The sequence below is a fragment of the Neolamprologus multifasciatus genome, chromosome 18 (assembly GCF_963576455.1).
Source record: "Neolamprologus multifasciatus chromosome 18, fNeoMul1.2, whole genome shotgun sequence".
Classification (NCBI taxonomy): Eukaryota; Metazoa; Chordata; class Actinopteri; order Cichliformes; family Cichlidae; genus Neolamprologus; species Neolamprologus multifasciatus.
Window position 1 is genome coordinate 31,141,570 of NC_140456.1, and position 17,241 is coordinate 31,158,810.

General features: G+C 42.4%; 1 protein-coding gene across 5 annotated transcripts in view; it reads right to left on the reverse strand.

Moving 5' to 3' along the window:
• Nucleotides 1–13,055: 13,055 nt before the first annotated feature.
• Nucleotides 13,056–17,241, reverse strand: part of chd7 (chromodomain helicase DNA binding protein 7) — a 71,814-nt gene continuing 67,628 nt past the window's right edge. For all 5 annotated transcript variants that reach the window (XM_085141181.1, XM_085141177.1, XM_085141179.1 and 2 more), the window contains 4 exons: nucleotides 17,013–17,153; nucleotides 16,817–16,921; nucleotides 16,554–16,734; nucleotides 13,056–16,458 (listed from right to left, as the gene is read on the reverse strand). In XM_085141181.1, coding sequence (XP_084997307.1) covers nucleotides 15,401–16,458; nucleotides 16,554–16,734; nucleotides 16,817–16,921; nucleotides 17,013–17,153 — 1,485 coding nt within the window. In that variant the 3' untranslated portion in view covers nucleotides 13,056–15,400. The remainder of the gene's footprint in view (nucleotides 16,459–16,553; nucleotides 16,735–16,816; nucleotides 16,922–17,012; nucleotides 17,154–17,241) is intronic.

Consider the following 17,241-nt stretch of genomic DNA (forward strand, 5'->3'; position numbering starts at 1 on the left):
GGGAGATAATGGTGCCAAAACTTTCTGAAGAGGTAAAGACAAACAGTGTGTGCGATGGCAGTTCTTGGTTTAACGGCACAGTGGACTGATGATCCACGGGCAGATGAGGAGTTTGTTCGTCAATGCCAAATACTTAAGTTATTTTGTTTGTTTGTTTACAATATGGACACTCTGCAATAATTTAAAAGTTTATTTTATTCTCAAACCTAATTTGTATTTATTCTATTCCAAACATCAGTGTTTACTTATTATTCTGAAAGCTCGAGACAGTGCCAATAGTTCAGTGATATTTTGTTAAATTACAATGTGGAGACTCTGCAATAATTTAACAAAAGTGCTTATTTTTCACTTGAAATTTTTTTTGTGGTCATTTTTATTAAGATTTTATTTTTTATCGGCAGAGAATAAAATGAAACCTGTCTTCCAATTCATTGTATTTGTGTGTGTGTGTGGTCAAAGAATCGGTTTTTGTACTCTGTATCAGCAAGTACTCAGATCCAAGTATCGGTATCGTATCGGTTTGAAAAAATTGGTATCGTTGCATCCCTAGTCAGAGGTCATGAGCGGGTCATTAGTAACCTTTACAATTCTGTTACTTTACAATCATTGAATCCCTTTAAACTTCATCACAACACTTAATCTTAGTATATAATATGATATCATCTGTTTCAAACAGCTGTTTTGAGCTTTTTTGGTTTAGGAACTATGCAGCTAAATTGAACTCATCCAGCATTCATTTTCTATTTTAGTCAGCACTAAGGGTAGCACACAAATAAAACCAAAATGGCAAACCTAGAGTAATTATCTTTTGAGTAAACCTATCCTTTGAAATTCAGGTTGATGTGCCCACATTAACATATCTATTGATACATTGTGTTGTTTTATGATAGGGCCACTGCCTCCTAAGTTCCTCTTTTTTCAGTATGATCTCCTGCCATTATGTAAATGAGCTATAAACATAAGGAGTAAAACCTGCTGTACACTGTGACCAATCTGAAAAAAGCATTGAAAATGGAGCATTTATACAAAGCATTTGCCTTAAAAATGGCAGGCAGTGCGCTTTTTTCTTTTCCTTTTTGTTATCCAATGCAGAATCTGTCCATCTTAATGAGTTAAACAACATCAGGTGGACTGCAGATGCTAATTTCTCCAGAGATACATGTCTGTCTGTGTTAGCTCTGTGTGCCTGAATAGTGGCCTTCCTGCCTGTCAGTGCATGCTGGGATTGATTTAAGCTCCAGGAAATGAGCGAGGCAGGGAGGGAGAAAGAAAGAAATTTCATAGAGCTGTATACATTTCCAGCTGACTGATAACATGTAGCCTTCGTGATGACCTCAGAGCCCCTCCCTCCTTGGTATGTGTGCTCAGTGATGTTGATGATCCACAGATCTGTGCCTGATCTGTTCCTCCTCCATTTTCTTCAGCCAGTCCTGGGGTGAGGGGGAGGGGACACATGGTTGGAGGGTGAAGTGGGTGTAGGTCAAGCCTATTCAAATGGCGGCCCGCGGGCCAAATGCGGCCCAGAAGCAACCTGCGAGTGGCCCTGCCTGTGGTCCTTGCAGAAACACAGAGAAAACGCAAAAAATTAATTCATTAATTAATTTTTTAAAAAAATTAAAAATTCCTACAGCGTAGTGTAGACTGTGAATGCAACACTCCTAGTAGCCTAGCAATATTTAACCCACAATGCACCATGATGTAAACATATTAAACAATCATCTTAATATTTGATGCGACAACAGCACGTCTTTCTCAGTCCAAAAGCGCAAAATTGACAATGAACCCTGCCTGGACTGACAAATACTTATTCATTTTACCGCCAAATCCAAATGCCAAACCAATGTCTTTAATTTGCAGTGAGTGTGTTGCTGTACTTACGAAGGCACCACAATGACAAACACCAGACTTTCTACACAAACTTTCCAGAGCAATCTCAGGAGAGGGCTGCAAAAGTACAGTTTAACTGCGAGTTTAATAATCTTACAACCGGAGTTGTACTACCATGGTGAGGGTCCTGTACAGTCCAAGAGAGAGTTGCAGCAGCTTTCCTTCGTGTTTGCTTCTTGGCGAAGAAGAAAAGGCCTTTCACAGTTTCTGAAACAGTGAAATACTGCATGCTGGCCGTGGTGGATGCGGTGATAAGTGACGAAAAAATTAAAGTAAGTGTGACATCTGCTATTAAAAACGTACCCCTGTAGGACAGTTCGTAGAGTTGAAGTTCTGGCGTCAGACGAGTTTGAAATGCTGTTAGATGACCTGAGGAAAACTGATGTAATATCTATAGCAGGAGATGGGTTCAAAAAGTGTGTGAATGTGAGAGTGAATGAATAGTGGCATTGTAAAGCGCTTTGGGTGCCTTGAAAAGCGCTATATAAATCCAATCCATTATTATTATTATTATTATTATTATTATTATTATTATTAAAATATTTTTTTATTATTATTATTTCAAATGCGCAAAAAAAAAAAGTTTAGTTATAGTTCCCCTTTTTTAAATGGACCTTTTGGTGTGCATTTGTGAGAGGTCACCAGATTTACAGGGGGAAAAGGAATTTAAAAAAAATTACTTGTTTTTCAATACAGTTGTGTGGGTTTGAAATTTATCATGATCTGCTGCTTACTGGCTGCAGAAAAATATCTAGCCCAGATAAATTCCTCGGTTTGAAAATCTGGCCCAACTAACTTCTTAGTTGAATAGCCATGGTGTAGGTCATTAGTCAGTGAGCTAAAAGAGAGAGCAGGAGAACCGGCACACACACAGCCCTCAAATCAGTGTGTATGATGCTGTCATACTGGATCCCAGTAAAAAGAAACAAAAAACAAACACTGACTCTTTATATTAGAAAACAGTTCTGGGGAAGAGCCGATCCTTCAACTCTCTCAGTTCTGCATTGTCTATTGTACTGGACTCCAGCTCCTCTAGTCTGATGCAAACCTGTGTAGAAAATATATGTATATTACCTGCATTATGTGTCTGTTCCCATTTCAGCCACCAATGCCCAGAGATGTACTGACTCATTAAAAAGCTGGCTTAAACAGGTGAGGGACTATGAAAAGCAAAGAGCATAAAACTCCTTAAAACAACAAAGCACATAGAAGCACAGTCAATGGTACCTGTGGATAGTTGAACGTCCTCTCCACAAAAGAAGTTGTTTTTTTGTTGTTGTTATTTTTGCCTTTCACAACTGTTTTCTCCAAAATAAGGGCAAAGCTAACTAACTAACAACAGCAGAAACTTAAACAATAATAGTGCAGATTATCGATCGTTCCACATATTTTCAACACTGCCCCCTTGTGACAGTACATAGCTATAATATGCAGACATATTGTTCTGTGTCTGAAAAATGATATGGCCTGCTGTGAAGTAGTTTGTGCTTCAGTCTGTGTGAGCGAAATTCTAGCACTTTATCACTCAGCACTAATTAGCGGGTATGTTTCTGTGTGTGTTGCATCATTACAGCTTATGGATGCAGCTTACTAACCATGCTATAGCACTTCACCTACTTCCAAATATGTGGAGTGATTTTGAGGTAAGGTCACATTAGCTACATCAGTCTATAATTGTAAAACAACAGTCATTGTTATGCAATTATTCTGTGTTGTTGTAGTGAATGTGTAAGTCAGCATAGTAATGAAAACTACATCTCACGTGCCTTCAATGTCACATTTAATGCTTTGCCTTCGTAATTATCGATTGAACTGCAGCACTGATGAAGTTATATGTAATGACCAAATTATATGAATGAGATTACTCCACCTTCAGATGGCTATCCATCCATCCATCTGTCCATCCTTCCACCTGTGTACTCTTTCATCAGTCCATCACCCCTCTTTCAGCCAATTGATACTTGATGTCAGGATGAGGTAATTGATGACCTCAGAGTTATTAAGTGACAGATTGACATGATGCCATCAGCAGCCACTGCTTGAAATGGATGGACCCCAGACACTCTGGGTCATATTTCTCCAGTTTGTGGTGATCAAACATGTGTGTGCGCACACACACACACACATGCACAGACACACACACACAGACACCGGCCCAGTGAGAATCTTGTATTCCGCTGCAGACCACACAGGGCTGACTCATATCTCTATTGATTCAGATGAGGAGATGAACCGAAAGGAACAGAATGAGACCGGACTCAGAAATACATGAGGAATTAATCAAACTGGTCTCTTTGAGATACACACACAGATACAGTTACATATATATAACATATTTAGTTGTGATGGAGGAGGAGGAGACATTAAACATTGTTCTGTTTTAATCTAAAATGAATTATTAGATAATACTGCTGAAATGGTCATGAGTCACCGCAGACGGCTGAAGGTCGTCACAGTAAAAAATTGTGGTAACGCAGCCAGATGAATGTTTACAGGAAAGCATTCAGCTGTTTCACACTGGTTTGGCTGCTCGTCTTACCAGTCCATTTACGGGAATTTCTCAATCGGACACAAAACTCCTGAACTGGATCAAATTAGAGCACAAAGTAGAATAACGAGACTGCTGTGTGAAATGTAAGCCCTAAGCTCTGGTGTCAGACGCATATACCATCATCCATACACGTCTCTAATTTTTTATCACCTTTATTTGATAACCAGCTACTTAAAAATCTACAAATGTAATACAAATCTCACTGTAGTGAACACACTTTTATCCAAGTTATGAGCACTACTCAGAAATTACAGTGGTCCTTCACCCTCCATCAGAATGAAGTTTCTCAGCAACTCTTCAATTAATTGGCTTTGGAGGGGAGAGGACCTCAGTTCCTCCTGGGGAATGCCAGATGAGCTATATAATTCTTCTAGCAAGCTCTGAGTCTATCCCGGGGTCTCCTACAACACAAACTAACCCTTCCTTCCAGTATTCAATTCAACTCATCCATCCATCCATTTCTTCCGCTTTATCCAGGGCCAGGTCGCGGGGGCAGCAGCCTAAGCAGAGAAGCCCAGACCTCCCTCTCCCCAGCCTCCTCCTCTAGCTTATCCGGGGGAACACCAAGGCATTCCCAGGCCAGCCGAGAGATATAATCTCTCCAGCGTGTCCTGGGTCTGCCCCGGGGCCTCCCATGGCTCTCTTCATTGTCTAAGGAGCTTGGAAAGAAAAGCGTCTGGACTTCTTTAAGTTTCCTTGAAGACGTTTCATCCGAGAAGCTTCTTCAGTTCTAAGAGCAATTGGTGGAGAGTCCCAGATTTTAAGCCCTATGGGAGTGTCCCCAAGAGCCCCACCTTATCATGTGATTTACTGAGGTCAAATGGCTCAGGATGTGAGTGGGCACCAACTCTTGGTTGATTGTGACCCACAACCGTTTTTACACCATGGCTCGTGTGATCAGGAAGAGGATCAACAGGGGGCCCACGACCCTTGTGGCGACACTCCCATAGGGCTTAAAATCTGGGACGCTTGCTCAGTTACACCCCACTCACCCTGCCTTCAAATTTGGTCCATGACCACAAACAGCTACAAATTCCAAATCAAGTAGTGAAGTAATCTGTTGTATAACATAGGTGCAGTGTTGGGGAGTAACGGAATACATGTACCGCCGTTACGTATTTAAAATACAAAATATGAGTAACTGTATTCCGTTACAGTTACCGTTTAAAAAGGTGGTATTTAGAATACAGTTACTTTGTTGAAATAAATGGATTACATGGCGGTACTTCCCTGTTTCATATTGTCGCGGGTCAGGACTGTTTGGGTTTTGTTTGACAGCTACGTTCTGTAGTTCCAGGTGGCAGCGTTACGGTTGCCATGGTTACAGGGTGACGCTCTCTCTGTGTGTGTTTCCTGGGTGAGAGAGGCCTTTTTGTTGTTGTTGTGCTAAGCTAACAGGCAGAATGCTACAGGTATAGCTCTAAAGAATGTAGCCTCATAGGCAGTGTAGTCCGTGCTGCAGGGAGAATGGACTGCCATACACGTTATGTGTCTGTGAGCGAGGGAGGGAGAAAAAGGAAAAGTACGAGCTGTCATCGAGCAAAAACAGGAGCTGGAAGCATGTAAATATAATAATAACCACTGCAGCCAAGAAGAGAGCCTGACGAGCCCAGTTGTAAGTAAGCTATTAAGACTTCACTGTACACCGTGTTCGTGTTTTCCTCCAAAAACAATAAGTTCCGTTGGAGCAGCCTTTCAACGCCTCTCTCTGTCTCTCGCTAGCAAAGTGACCCAGACAACAAAGTAAAGCTAGTTTTCAGCTACGAGCCGACACAGAACCCACCGTATTAGTCAGAGGTCCCTTTACTACGGTTCAGAGCCGCGGACCTTCAGTAACAGTAATAAATCACAGCAATAGTACATTCATGTAGTTGTAAACAGCATGATAATATATTAAGTAATCCAAAGTATTCAGAATACGTTACTCTCATTGAATAACGTAACGGAATACGTTACAGAATACATTTCGGGGCATTTATTCTGTATTCTGTAATGGAATACATTTTAAAAGTAATTTTCCCAACACTGCATAGGAGGTTATCACTATCACCTCACAGCAGGAAGGTGAGAATGGAAAGCAATAATCAGTTAACTGTCACGGGTTAATTGATTATTCTGAATTTGCTGTAAATTTGCTGCATCAATAATGTTGTCCCTGTGTTATCCCAGCAATAGACTGGCAACTTGTCCAAGCTGGACCCTTTCTCTCCCCCTCTGACTGGGATAGACTCCAGCCAACTCACGACTCTGAATTTGATAAGTGGAAGAAAATGGATGGACCAATCGGGAAACATTATTTTTTTGACAGAAACATTTAAGAACTCAGAAAAACATATTTGTTGCACAAAACTGTCATTATGTCAGACACAGACACGAGGAGGAAGTGAGGTTCAATGCACACCTTTGTTCTCCATGCATGTGTGTATGTCTGTGTGTTTGCACAAGGACCAGTTTGAGTTTTCCACCATCAGAGCAAGGACATTTTGGTTTAGACTTGGTTTGGGGACTAAGGTTAGAGTTAGGTTATTGTTAGGGCTGTGCACATGGTTAGGCTTTAGGGTTAGTAGCAGCAAAATCAATAATGTCAATGAGTGTCCTCACAAAGATACATACAATCATCTGTGTGTGTGTGTGTGTGTGTGTGTGTGTGTGTGTGTGTGTGTGTGTGTGTGTGTGTGTTTGGCCAATTGATGCACTGGCTCCCAATGTCACGTTTCAGCCATTTGTCTCCCTTGGAAACAGAGAGAGAGAAACTTAATACCCCAGAGCAAACAGGGGGACATCTGGACCTGTCTCTTTCTCTATCCTCCTCCTTCTCCCTCTTTTTCTTCTCTCTCCTCCTCTCTCACACCCACTCTGTCTTCCACTTCTTTTCTCCCCCTCCTCCCTGCCTTCCTCACTTCTCTCTCCTCCCTTTTTATCTTATCCTCTCTCCACTCACTCTGTCACTCTCTGGGGGCTATCAATCACGGTTGCTGTGATGGCGGTTGGGCTGTAGGTGGTCATGCTGACGGCAGATGGCTCTTTATCGCTGGAGGCCTGGCCTCTCCATGACAACCGCAGAGAGCAGGAAGTGACACATCCAGCCGAGTGGAGAGAGATTCATCTGGACAGGGCACACTCACACATGAAAGAGTAAGAAAAATAAAAGGGCGAGGACAGGAAGCGTCCAGTCCGTGGCTTCTCAAGTGTATTTGTTCTGATTTTTTTACTTTATTTACTTTTAGTAGTATAAAATTGATGACAATGCTGGTTTTAAATGCTCACTACCCCCACTTCTTTGAAATGTTTTGTGACCTGTTTAGATAACAGTATGTTTTTTTGCTTTCAAATGTAAAAATTAAACAGTGTCAGTCCGTAAGATCAGCCAAATCTGAGAAGAGTTCTCACCATACCCCTCACACACAACGTCTTATTCAGTGATTTCTTTCTATATTTTTGAGCATCAGTATCAGTTTCAACAGCAAAATCTGTCAGAGTAATGCATCTGACTTAGAGGAACAGAAACAAGTATTGATATCCTCCATGTTCTGTCTGCTTTTTGACAATTCAGTGAAAAAAAAAACCTGAAAAAGAAAAAAAAAATCCTTTTCGGGTAAACTTTCAAGTGTTAAATCAGCATATGATGGTCACAATACCCCAATGACAAACTTTGATCTTTTTTTTCCTCTTAGATAATGAATAGTCAGTTAGTTTTGTATCGTGGGCTTCACAGAAATGGAATCTAAGTGATCTGTGGAGCTGAATCAAACTGGATCATTTCTGGATCTTCAGAGTGTCATGCTTTTCAGAAATGCTTCTTCTCTAACATTTCAAAATGTTTTTAGTTTTCACTGCTTCACAACACAAAAAGGAAAGTCCTACGTGATAGAAAGTATTAAGCTGAAGAAGGACAAAGTAGGAACTTTTTCTTTAAAATTATTGCTTTGGGGTTGGCAGCTGTGCAAACAAGAGCTTTGACTTTCAGTTCAACTCAGTTTTATCTATACAGCGCCAAATCACAACAACAGTCGCCTTTATGTTGTAAGATGGGTCCTACAATAGTAGATACAGAGAAAAACCCAACAATCATATGACCCCCTATGAGCAAGCACTTTGGCGACAGTGGGAAGGAAAAACTCCCTTTTAACAGGAAAAAACCTCCATCATCATACAGTTACTTTGTTGAAATAAATGGATTACATGGCGGTACTTTCCTGTTTCATATTGTCGCGGGTCAGGACTGTTTGGGTTTTGTTTGACAGCTATGCTCTGTTGTTCCAGGCGGCAGCGTTTCGGTTGCCATGGTTACAGGGTGACGCTCTCTCTCTGCGTGTTTCCTGGGTGAGAGAGGCCTTTTTGTTGTTGTGCTAAGCTAATATGCAGAATGCTACCGGTATAGCTCTAAAGAATGTAGCATCATGGGCAGTGTAGTCCGTGCTGCAGGGAGAATGGACTGCCATACACGTTACGTGTCTGTGAGCGCGAGGAGGGAGAAAAAGGAAAAGTACGAGCTGTCATCGAGCAAAAACGGGAGCTGGAAGCATGTAAATATAATAATAACCACTGCAGCCAAGAAGAGTGCCTGACGAGCCCAGTTGTAAGTAAGCTATTAAGACTCGACTGTACACCGTGTTCGTGTTTTTCTCCGAAACAATAAGCTCCGTTGGAGCAGCCTTTCAACGCCTCTCTCTGTCTCTGGCAAGCAAACTTGACCCAGACAACAAAGTAAAGCTAGTTTTCGGCTACGAGCCCGACACGGAACACGACGTATGAGCCAGAGGTCCCTTTACTACGGTTTGCAGCCGCGGACCTTCAGTAACAGTAATAAATCACAGCAATAGTACATTCATGTAGTTGTAAACAGCATGATAATATATTAAGTAATCCAAAGTATTCAGAATACGTTACTCTCATTGAGTAACGTAACGGAATAAGTTACAGAATACATTTTGGGGCAAGTATTCTGTAATCTGTAATGGAATACATTTTAAAAGTAACCTTCCCAACACTGTCCACGGTTGCTGTACACAATACCCGGCTGCAACCATGACAACGGTCCGAGCACATACATTACGTGATTGTTAATGCCGCTGAAATTCTACTGCATGCGCATAAAATCTATTTTCCCTACATTTTGGTTAAGCATTTTGTGGACAGGAGAGAAACCAGCCATTAACCTTAACCTCCTAGAACCTGGCGTCCACATATGGGGACATCAAATTTTGGGTCATCTAGACCACGATACTAAATTTTTCTCTTTTTTCCAAAAGAGCCATATTGCTCAAAGGGCCACAATTGTTGTTTCTCATTTTGTTTTTGTAGTTAGGAAAAATGCTGCTGTGTTCAGACACTAAATAAAGAGTTTTACTCATCATTACTCAATTGTGACATTATAGTGTTCTATTGAATATTAAAGCCCAAATAGCCAAGAGAAATTAAAAATGTATGCCACGAAAGAGTTTGGGTCTTAGGAGGTTAAAGATATATACCTTTGGTGCTCTAGTGACTATTAGGGAAGTATGGGACTGATGAAAAGAAAAAGAGTGTGTATACTCAAAATAATAAAAGTACATTTCTTCATTGCAGGAGCACACACACACCATAGATCCTTCAATAAATTACTAAAGGAACATTTTGTTTCTGTACAGCTCATCTTTTAAAGGATATATTCAAAAACAACAAGCCAAGATATTCTGACTTCCAACCTCTCGCCCTCCAACAACCCTCGATCCTACATCCTAACATAAAAAAAATCATTTTTTGTCTTGTTTTTGTTTCGCTTTTCCCTCCTGATTTGATATCTGGATTATGACTAGCATGTTGCGCAGTATGTTAGACAGATATTCAGTAATCTGGGCAAATTCGCTGGAAATTTGCTGGCAGAGCAGAACCTGGCAAGACAATGACAAGTGATATAAATTGAGACAGAGCCACAATGACAGCAGAGCTGCTTCTGGCTGCAGATCCCTCTGAAATCACTGCTTAAAGTGGGGATTTCCTCAGTCGTTGTGTTTATTGATAATGTAAAGAAGCAGAGTCAGAAAGCAGCAAGTAAAGTTATTTCATCAAAGCTTGAAATGTGATATATGTATACAGTAGAGTACATGCCACATGCATCAAAAGACTTTATTTTTATCTTAAAACCCTGCTTGATAATTTTCATCTTTCAACAATGACCTTCAGTAAGTGGACAGAAAATAAAACACTTCCCCCTCGATTTCCTGGAAGGAGAAATGAGGAAAGAAGACACGACTGCATGCTGAGTTGGTAATTCAGTGTGTGTGTGAGAGGGGCAGGGGGCATGGGACGGCTGGTGGATTTCACGTCCCACTTCCTCCTGCAAGGCGATTAAGCCAGACGTCTGTCACACAGAGAGAGAGGAGAGCGAGTGAGAGACACACCTCTCTCTACCCTCTGCTAGAGTAAACACACCCTCGCTTACACACTTATGTTTGCATAACTAAAAATGTGATGATATCCTGTTGACTTTCATTCAATCCAGTCTGGACAACTTTTTAAAGAAGTGCATGAGTGATTTTGATTATGTCCGTTTTAACTCTGAGATATTGGTGTAGAAGTACTGATGTTTACCGTAAAGGTCGCATCAAAAATCATATTGTCGCTAAAATTTTCATCAAGTGGCTGAAAAGTGAAAAAACTGTAGTTTCTACTCGTGGCCACTTGAGGCTGGCTCCAAAAGCCATTCAATCCCCACAGACACTCATGTCAAAATCTCCAGTTTAACAGCATTAGTGTATTTACGGCATAGTATGAACAGCTGCTGTGGATAGTTTAGCTTTCATGACTGTCTGTGTGTTTTTAAACACACACACAATCCAATTAGATTTTTTAAGGCTTTCAATTAAAGATGCTTTCATCAACGGGTGTGTCAACACAGGCAGCTGTAGTTGATGCTTTCAGGCCCCTCTTCTGTGGAACCAGCTCCCAGTTTGGATTCAGGAGACAGACATTATTTCTCCTCTCATCTCTGTATTTAGGCGATAGCAAAAACATATGGTTTACCCTCTCTGGATAGTACGATACCACTAATAAGTAGTTTTACTTTTGTCAAAAAACAGCAGTACATTTATATGGGTTGAATTTAGTAGGAAATTTAGTAGAAAAGGGTTAAAGCAGACCTGCAACTGATGGCTGGAAAGCTTTTAACCGTATTAGCATTTATTTGACTTTATTAAACACATTGTGCTTTAGCTGTGCTATCACCATAAGAGAGAATTGAAATATAGTGTAGTTAAATGCCTAAATTCACAGCATGAAAACGAACAGCCAAAACATTACATGTTATTGTCCATTAACTGAAACACAGACGCACACACGCACAAACAGAGGGAGACAGTTGGGTCTTGCTGTCAGTTTGTGTTTTGTCAGCAGCTCCAGTGGGAGAGAGGCCATTTTTGATGCCTGGCCGGAGTGGTACACACAGCTAGAGTTTGGCAGCTTCCTGTTCCTTTATTTCACCTCCACTTGACCTGAAATGTTAATTAAACTTTTAGTATTTTCCTCATTTATGGTGTCACACTCTGCACTCACACTCCTGTATGATCCCAGCATGTTCATCCAACCAAAGGTCTGACCTCTCTGATCTGTTCCACTCGTGTGTAGTGACCACTGGATCCTCTAGGGGGATCTAAGGCTTTAGTGACACACTGTACAAACTGTATTCACACTCATGGTACTGTACGTATATTTCATCTAATATCTAAGCAGTCTGCTGGTCAGAGAATTAGCATCAGCTGCAACGGTTAGAGTTGAGCAGATGATAAAATTATGGTGAGATGAGATCAAAATGAGAGAATTGCTCACCGGGCCTTAGTTTGACAAAAAAGGCCAAAGTCTGCAGCTGGATGGATGATGATCTCAGTAGCATCAATCAGTTTTGCAAAGGGAATTCTACTTTAGATCCAACTTTATGTGCTAGAAATCAGGACTTTTATTAAAGGGTTAATTTTCTGTGAGTCTACTATAGTGGCTTTCACATCCATCTTCTTACATTTAACCAATTCGTGGTCACTGGACTGGAGCCTACACCAGCTGTCGGGCCAGGCACACCCTGGACAGGTCCTCAGTCTGGTGTCGTGTTCACTAGAGTCCCATTTAAAAAACCAAGAAACCCCACAAACTTTAATCTTATATTTTGGTCCCTTCAGCTTTCATTTAAGTTCTCAAAAAATAAAAACATGTCTAACTTTTTATAAGTGAGGCCCTTTTTTCGCACCAACTTTAATTTTACTCAAAGGTCAACACTATAGCTTTTAACATTTGTAAAGGAAAAACAAACAAAACTTCCTGTAATGACTCCCAGAGATTCGTTTCTTCACACAGGCTCTTATAAAATACAAAAAAAACAAATCAAACCTGAACATTTATTCAAGTGCAGGGAGGCAAATGATGAGACACAGGCTGAGGATTGGTTTCCTAGGCGAATATCATGATTCACTTTTATTAAAAGCATCATAGCTACAATTCATCATACATGATGTCTCAAAAAACAAAAGAAAAAAAACAAAAAAACAAAAAACAAAAGACACACACCAAAAAAAAAGAGGAAAAAACATTTACATGGTATGTCTGTAAACTTCAAGGCTAGATAAGAATTGAGGTAATGCTCTTCAGCTTGCTGGCTAAAAGTAACAAAAAGTCCTTTTTTCAAGAAAAGTAGCTAAGTAATAAAGGTACCTGATTATTTTAACTCTTTAACACCAGTGCATCAACAGGAACAGCGTGAGACAAAATTGATTGCAGTACTTATTTGTCATCATTTACAGTTTTAGTTTTGTTTTTCTATTCATACGACACTTGTGGTTATTTATAGTGTGTGTGTGTGTGTGTGTTGGGAGAGTGATGCTGGAACATTCAAAAGCTGCCTTGGTTATTGCTGTCTCAGCGTTAGAGAGGAGAACGGGATCTTTGATGGGGAAGGTGTTCCCCTCACCTCTAACCCACTTCCCTCTCTCTGCATCTGCTGGGCTGGCTGTGAGAACAAATGTTAAAAACAAACAAAAAAAACAAGACCTGGCCACAGTGTGTGTGTCTTTGAATGTACTCTCAAATATTTGAACCACTCGCAGCACTTGATTCATATCAGACACTTGAACTGGCCTCAGGGGGGGAAACGGAAAATCAAGCACCGCTCGCGCTTTTTCAAGTATTTCAAACATACTCAGTGAGAAGAGTTGAACTTCATATAGAAAATGCAATTTTCCAACTCTGCTGAAAAATGTGTCTCAGTCCTGCGTTGGCCAGGCCTGGTGTCAGTGTGTGACTAAAGCAACAGTCTTTAAAGTGAAGGTCGCCAGGGAGCAGCACTTGGACTGGAACTACTGGGAGGAGGTGAAGAGAACAAAAACAAAGCATTTATAACATGCTGCCCCCCCTTTAAAGAATAAACCTGAAGCATCGCATCCCGTTGTAGACCACTTCTCCAAAATCCATTTACAGAAGCCTCCTAAATGAGGACGCCTGGATTAAGCAGCTCGAAGTGGACCAATCAGAAAACCTGATTGGTGTCAGACCCAGCCCGCTCGTCACCCCCTGAGCCAAAACCAGGCGCCTTGAAGCGGGAGGAAGGTTTTGAGATGTGGCAATGGAAAGACCGGAGACTGGTATTCAGTGTGGGACTGGGTTTAACAGTATTGGTTCAGCGTGCACACAAGCACACACACGTACACTCAAAGAGAAACAGTCCTCCCAGAAACAGTCACATGACAGAGAAAGGAGTTAGTGTGTGTGTGTGTGTGTGTGTGTGTGTAGTGGTGGACACCTGAAAGAGCGTGTGCAGCTAATGATCAAGTATGTGTTGGATGTGTGTGTTGTGGAAGTCAGTGTGTGAGACTGAGTTTTTTCTTTTTTCCTTCTTCTTCCTTTAGGCCAGTCTGGTTTTGTTTCCTCCTCCACATCTACCTGGTCTGATATGTGAGAACTTAAAATCTGCTCTGAGTAAGAACAGCTCAACTCCATTACCCACAATTCCTTTTGCAGCAGCTTTGTCAGACAGACAGTCGGGTTAGCTGAAATGCTGTTTTCCTTTTCTTTTGAGCTCACGGGGGTGCACTGCAAAGCAACCTCAAACCCTGAATTAGACGGTTCAACTCTTCTGTGACCTTTTCTGCTTAAGGCTGTGTGAGTGATCAAAAATGTGATCCGTCTTAATGTACAGTCAGTTAAGTAGTTATTCTACCACTCAGGTGATGGCTACACATTAGAGATGATAAACCTCAAACCAATCAATTTAAACATGATGATAAAGTCTGCATTAAGGTTTTGACACCAATGCAAAATAATTAAAAGAATCTCACTGAGTGAATATTCTGTGTCAGACTTCCTAAAACAGTGTAGTTTCTGGCTTTAGGCTCCTCCAACTTTGCAGTACACCCCTTAAACGCTGGAAAAAGTGTTGGCAGCGGATGCTTCTCGTTTTGATGAGATGCTGCCGACAACAACAAAACAGTCCAGACGAAAAAACAAAGGAAAAAAGGAGGAGGCGAAGAAAAAAAACATTTGAGAGCTGAAAGCAGCAATAATAATAATAATAATAATAATAATAATAATAATAATAATAATAATAGTAGTACTACTGGAACCCTTGTGAAGTCTTGTTTGAGGGATTGTGGGAGGGAAGCGTGGGTGCACCGTTCACAGTGTGCGCACACAGGCCAACCAGACAAAAAGAAACAGTCTTTGAAGAGCAGCCGAGCACTCGGCGAGCGGCTGTGAGGATTTTCCCTGACTACACTATCGATCAGAAAGATTTAACTTAACACGCACAAACCTCGTTCTCTCTGACGCATAGGAAATATAACTGGCCAAAAAAACAACAAAGTGAAAGTAAATCATCAACAACAATGCAAAGAAAAAAAAAAAGAATTTATAATAGTTTGGATATTTCTGGTGGAGGCGTGTAAACGTGGTGGGTGGAGGAGGTGAAGAAATGTCCAAGGCCAGTCAGTTTTGTGTTTTAGTTCAGTCACTCTTGTCCTTCTGTGAAGATGCTGCTGCTTCCTCTGCCGCCGCCTCTTCCTCCTCCTCGCCCATCCCTCCATCCTCTAAAGCTGAATAATCAGCCTCACTTCTCATCTCCCCCTCCTTCTCCTCAGCTAAGTCACTCTCTCCTCCTCCCTCTTCATCCTCTTCCTCTTCTTCCTCCTCTTCTGCTGCTGCTTTCAGATCTGCCTTCTTGTCCTCCTTCTCTTGGTCTCTTAGGGCATTTGGAGTCCCAGCACTGCCCCCCAGCGCTCCAGCCATTGCACTCTGTAGTTCAGCAAGGTTGGAGGCGGTGGGGAAGCCCGGTAGGCTGAGCCCTCCAAGGCCTGGAGGTAGGAACATAGACGGGTAGAGGAGACCAGGGGCCATGGTGGAGAGAAGAAAGGGGTTGAATGCCAGGGTGTTAGCAGACATGCCCGCCGCAGCTAGCAGGGTGGCAGCGTCACCGTTGATGGTTGCCTCTGCTGACGAATCGGCAGCTGGGATCTGAGGCGCCATGGCGTCTTCGCTGAGGGATGCCTCAGTTTTCTCTGCCCCATCCTCTTTCGCCATCTTCTTCCTCTTTGCCTTCTTCACTCCTTCCTCGTTTCCCCCAGCTGCCTCCTCGTCCTCTCCCGCCTCATTGCGGTTTTCTGCTTCGTCTCTCTCCTCTCCCTCCCTCTTCCTCTTTGTTGTTGCCGTTTCGCCACAGTCTCCTCCCTCTCCTTCGGCTGTTCCGTTCGTTTTGCCTGCTGTGGTGGTGGCTGTGGAGTTGGGTGCAGCTGGGGCAGCGGCTGTGGCTGTTGCCAGGTTACCGCCGAAGAGCCCGCCGAGGCTGAACATGTTGGGTAGGGCGGTGGCCATGTTGGGAAGGCCTCCCATGCCGGGCAGCATGAGAGGCAGCATGGAGGCGGCGGCGGCATTGGCAGCGGCCTGTTTGGGGTCTGTGGGAGGGAAGGCCATCAGACCTGCAGCCAACTGGAGAGACTGAAGGCTCTGGAGAGAAGACAGGTCCATCCCTCCAAACAGACTGTTCAACAGCAAAGGGTTGATGCCTCCTGCAGACACACACAGTAAGTGAGGGTTCAAACACACAGTCTACTGAGACACACTCCTGCCTGATCCACATGCCAGACGGTTGGTTGGTTCGTACCTGCTGATGAAGCAGCCGTGGCCAGTGAAGCCTGTGCAGCCTGAGCTGCAGCAGCTGCTTGCGCAGCAGCGGCTGCCTTGGCGATCTCTGATTTGGGGCGACGCCCCCGACGGCGGACGCCCTCCTCTCTGACTACAGGGCCGGTCAGAAGGCGGTCAAACATCGCTTCAGGGAGGAAACCCTGTGTAGACAGGGATTTTTTTAAGTAAAAACTTCAGTTAACTACATTATCACCAAGTGTAGGTTGTGCCTTCGTTACTCACAGACTGTTTGACAATATCTGTCCAATCAGGAGCAATCGAAAACTCTGGGTTCTCCAGCAACCACCTGGGAAGCTCTTTCATTGGAGGAGCCATGGCTCCGCCCATCTAGAAAACAGGAAAATGAAGTGAGGTTGGTGTTGAAAATGTAATTTTTCTGAAACAAAGAGACGATCTTGGACAGGCAGTGTTAGCTTACCTTGCGTCCATTCCTTCTGTTGACCACAGGCACTCTCTCCTCCCCCGTCAGTGTGTTGATGTCTATCTTGTTGGGGTTTCGACAACGATGGCGCTTCTGCTTAGGCTTAGAGAACTGAGACAGCAGCAAGTCCTCATTCTTCTGTAGCACAAAGAAAACAACACAGGGCACATTTAAGAAACGCGTCCACAACATCCATCAAGTGATAATCTCGCTTGAGCTTTAACAA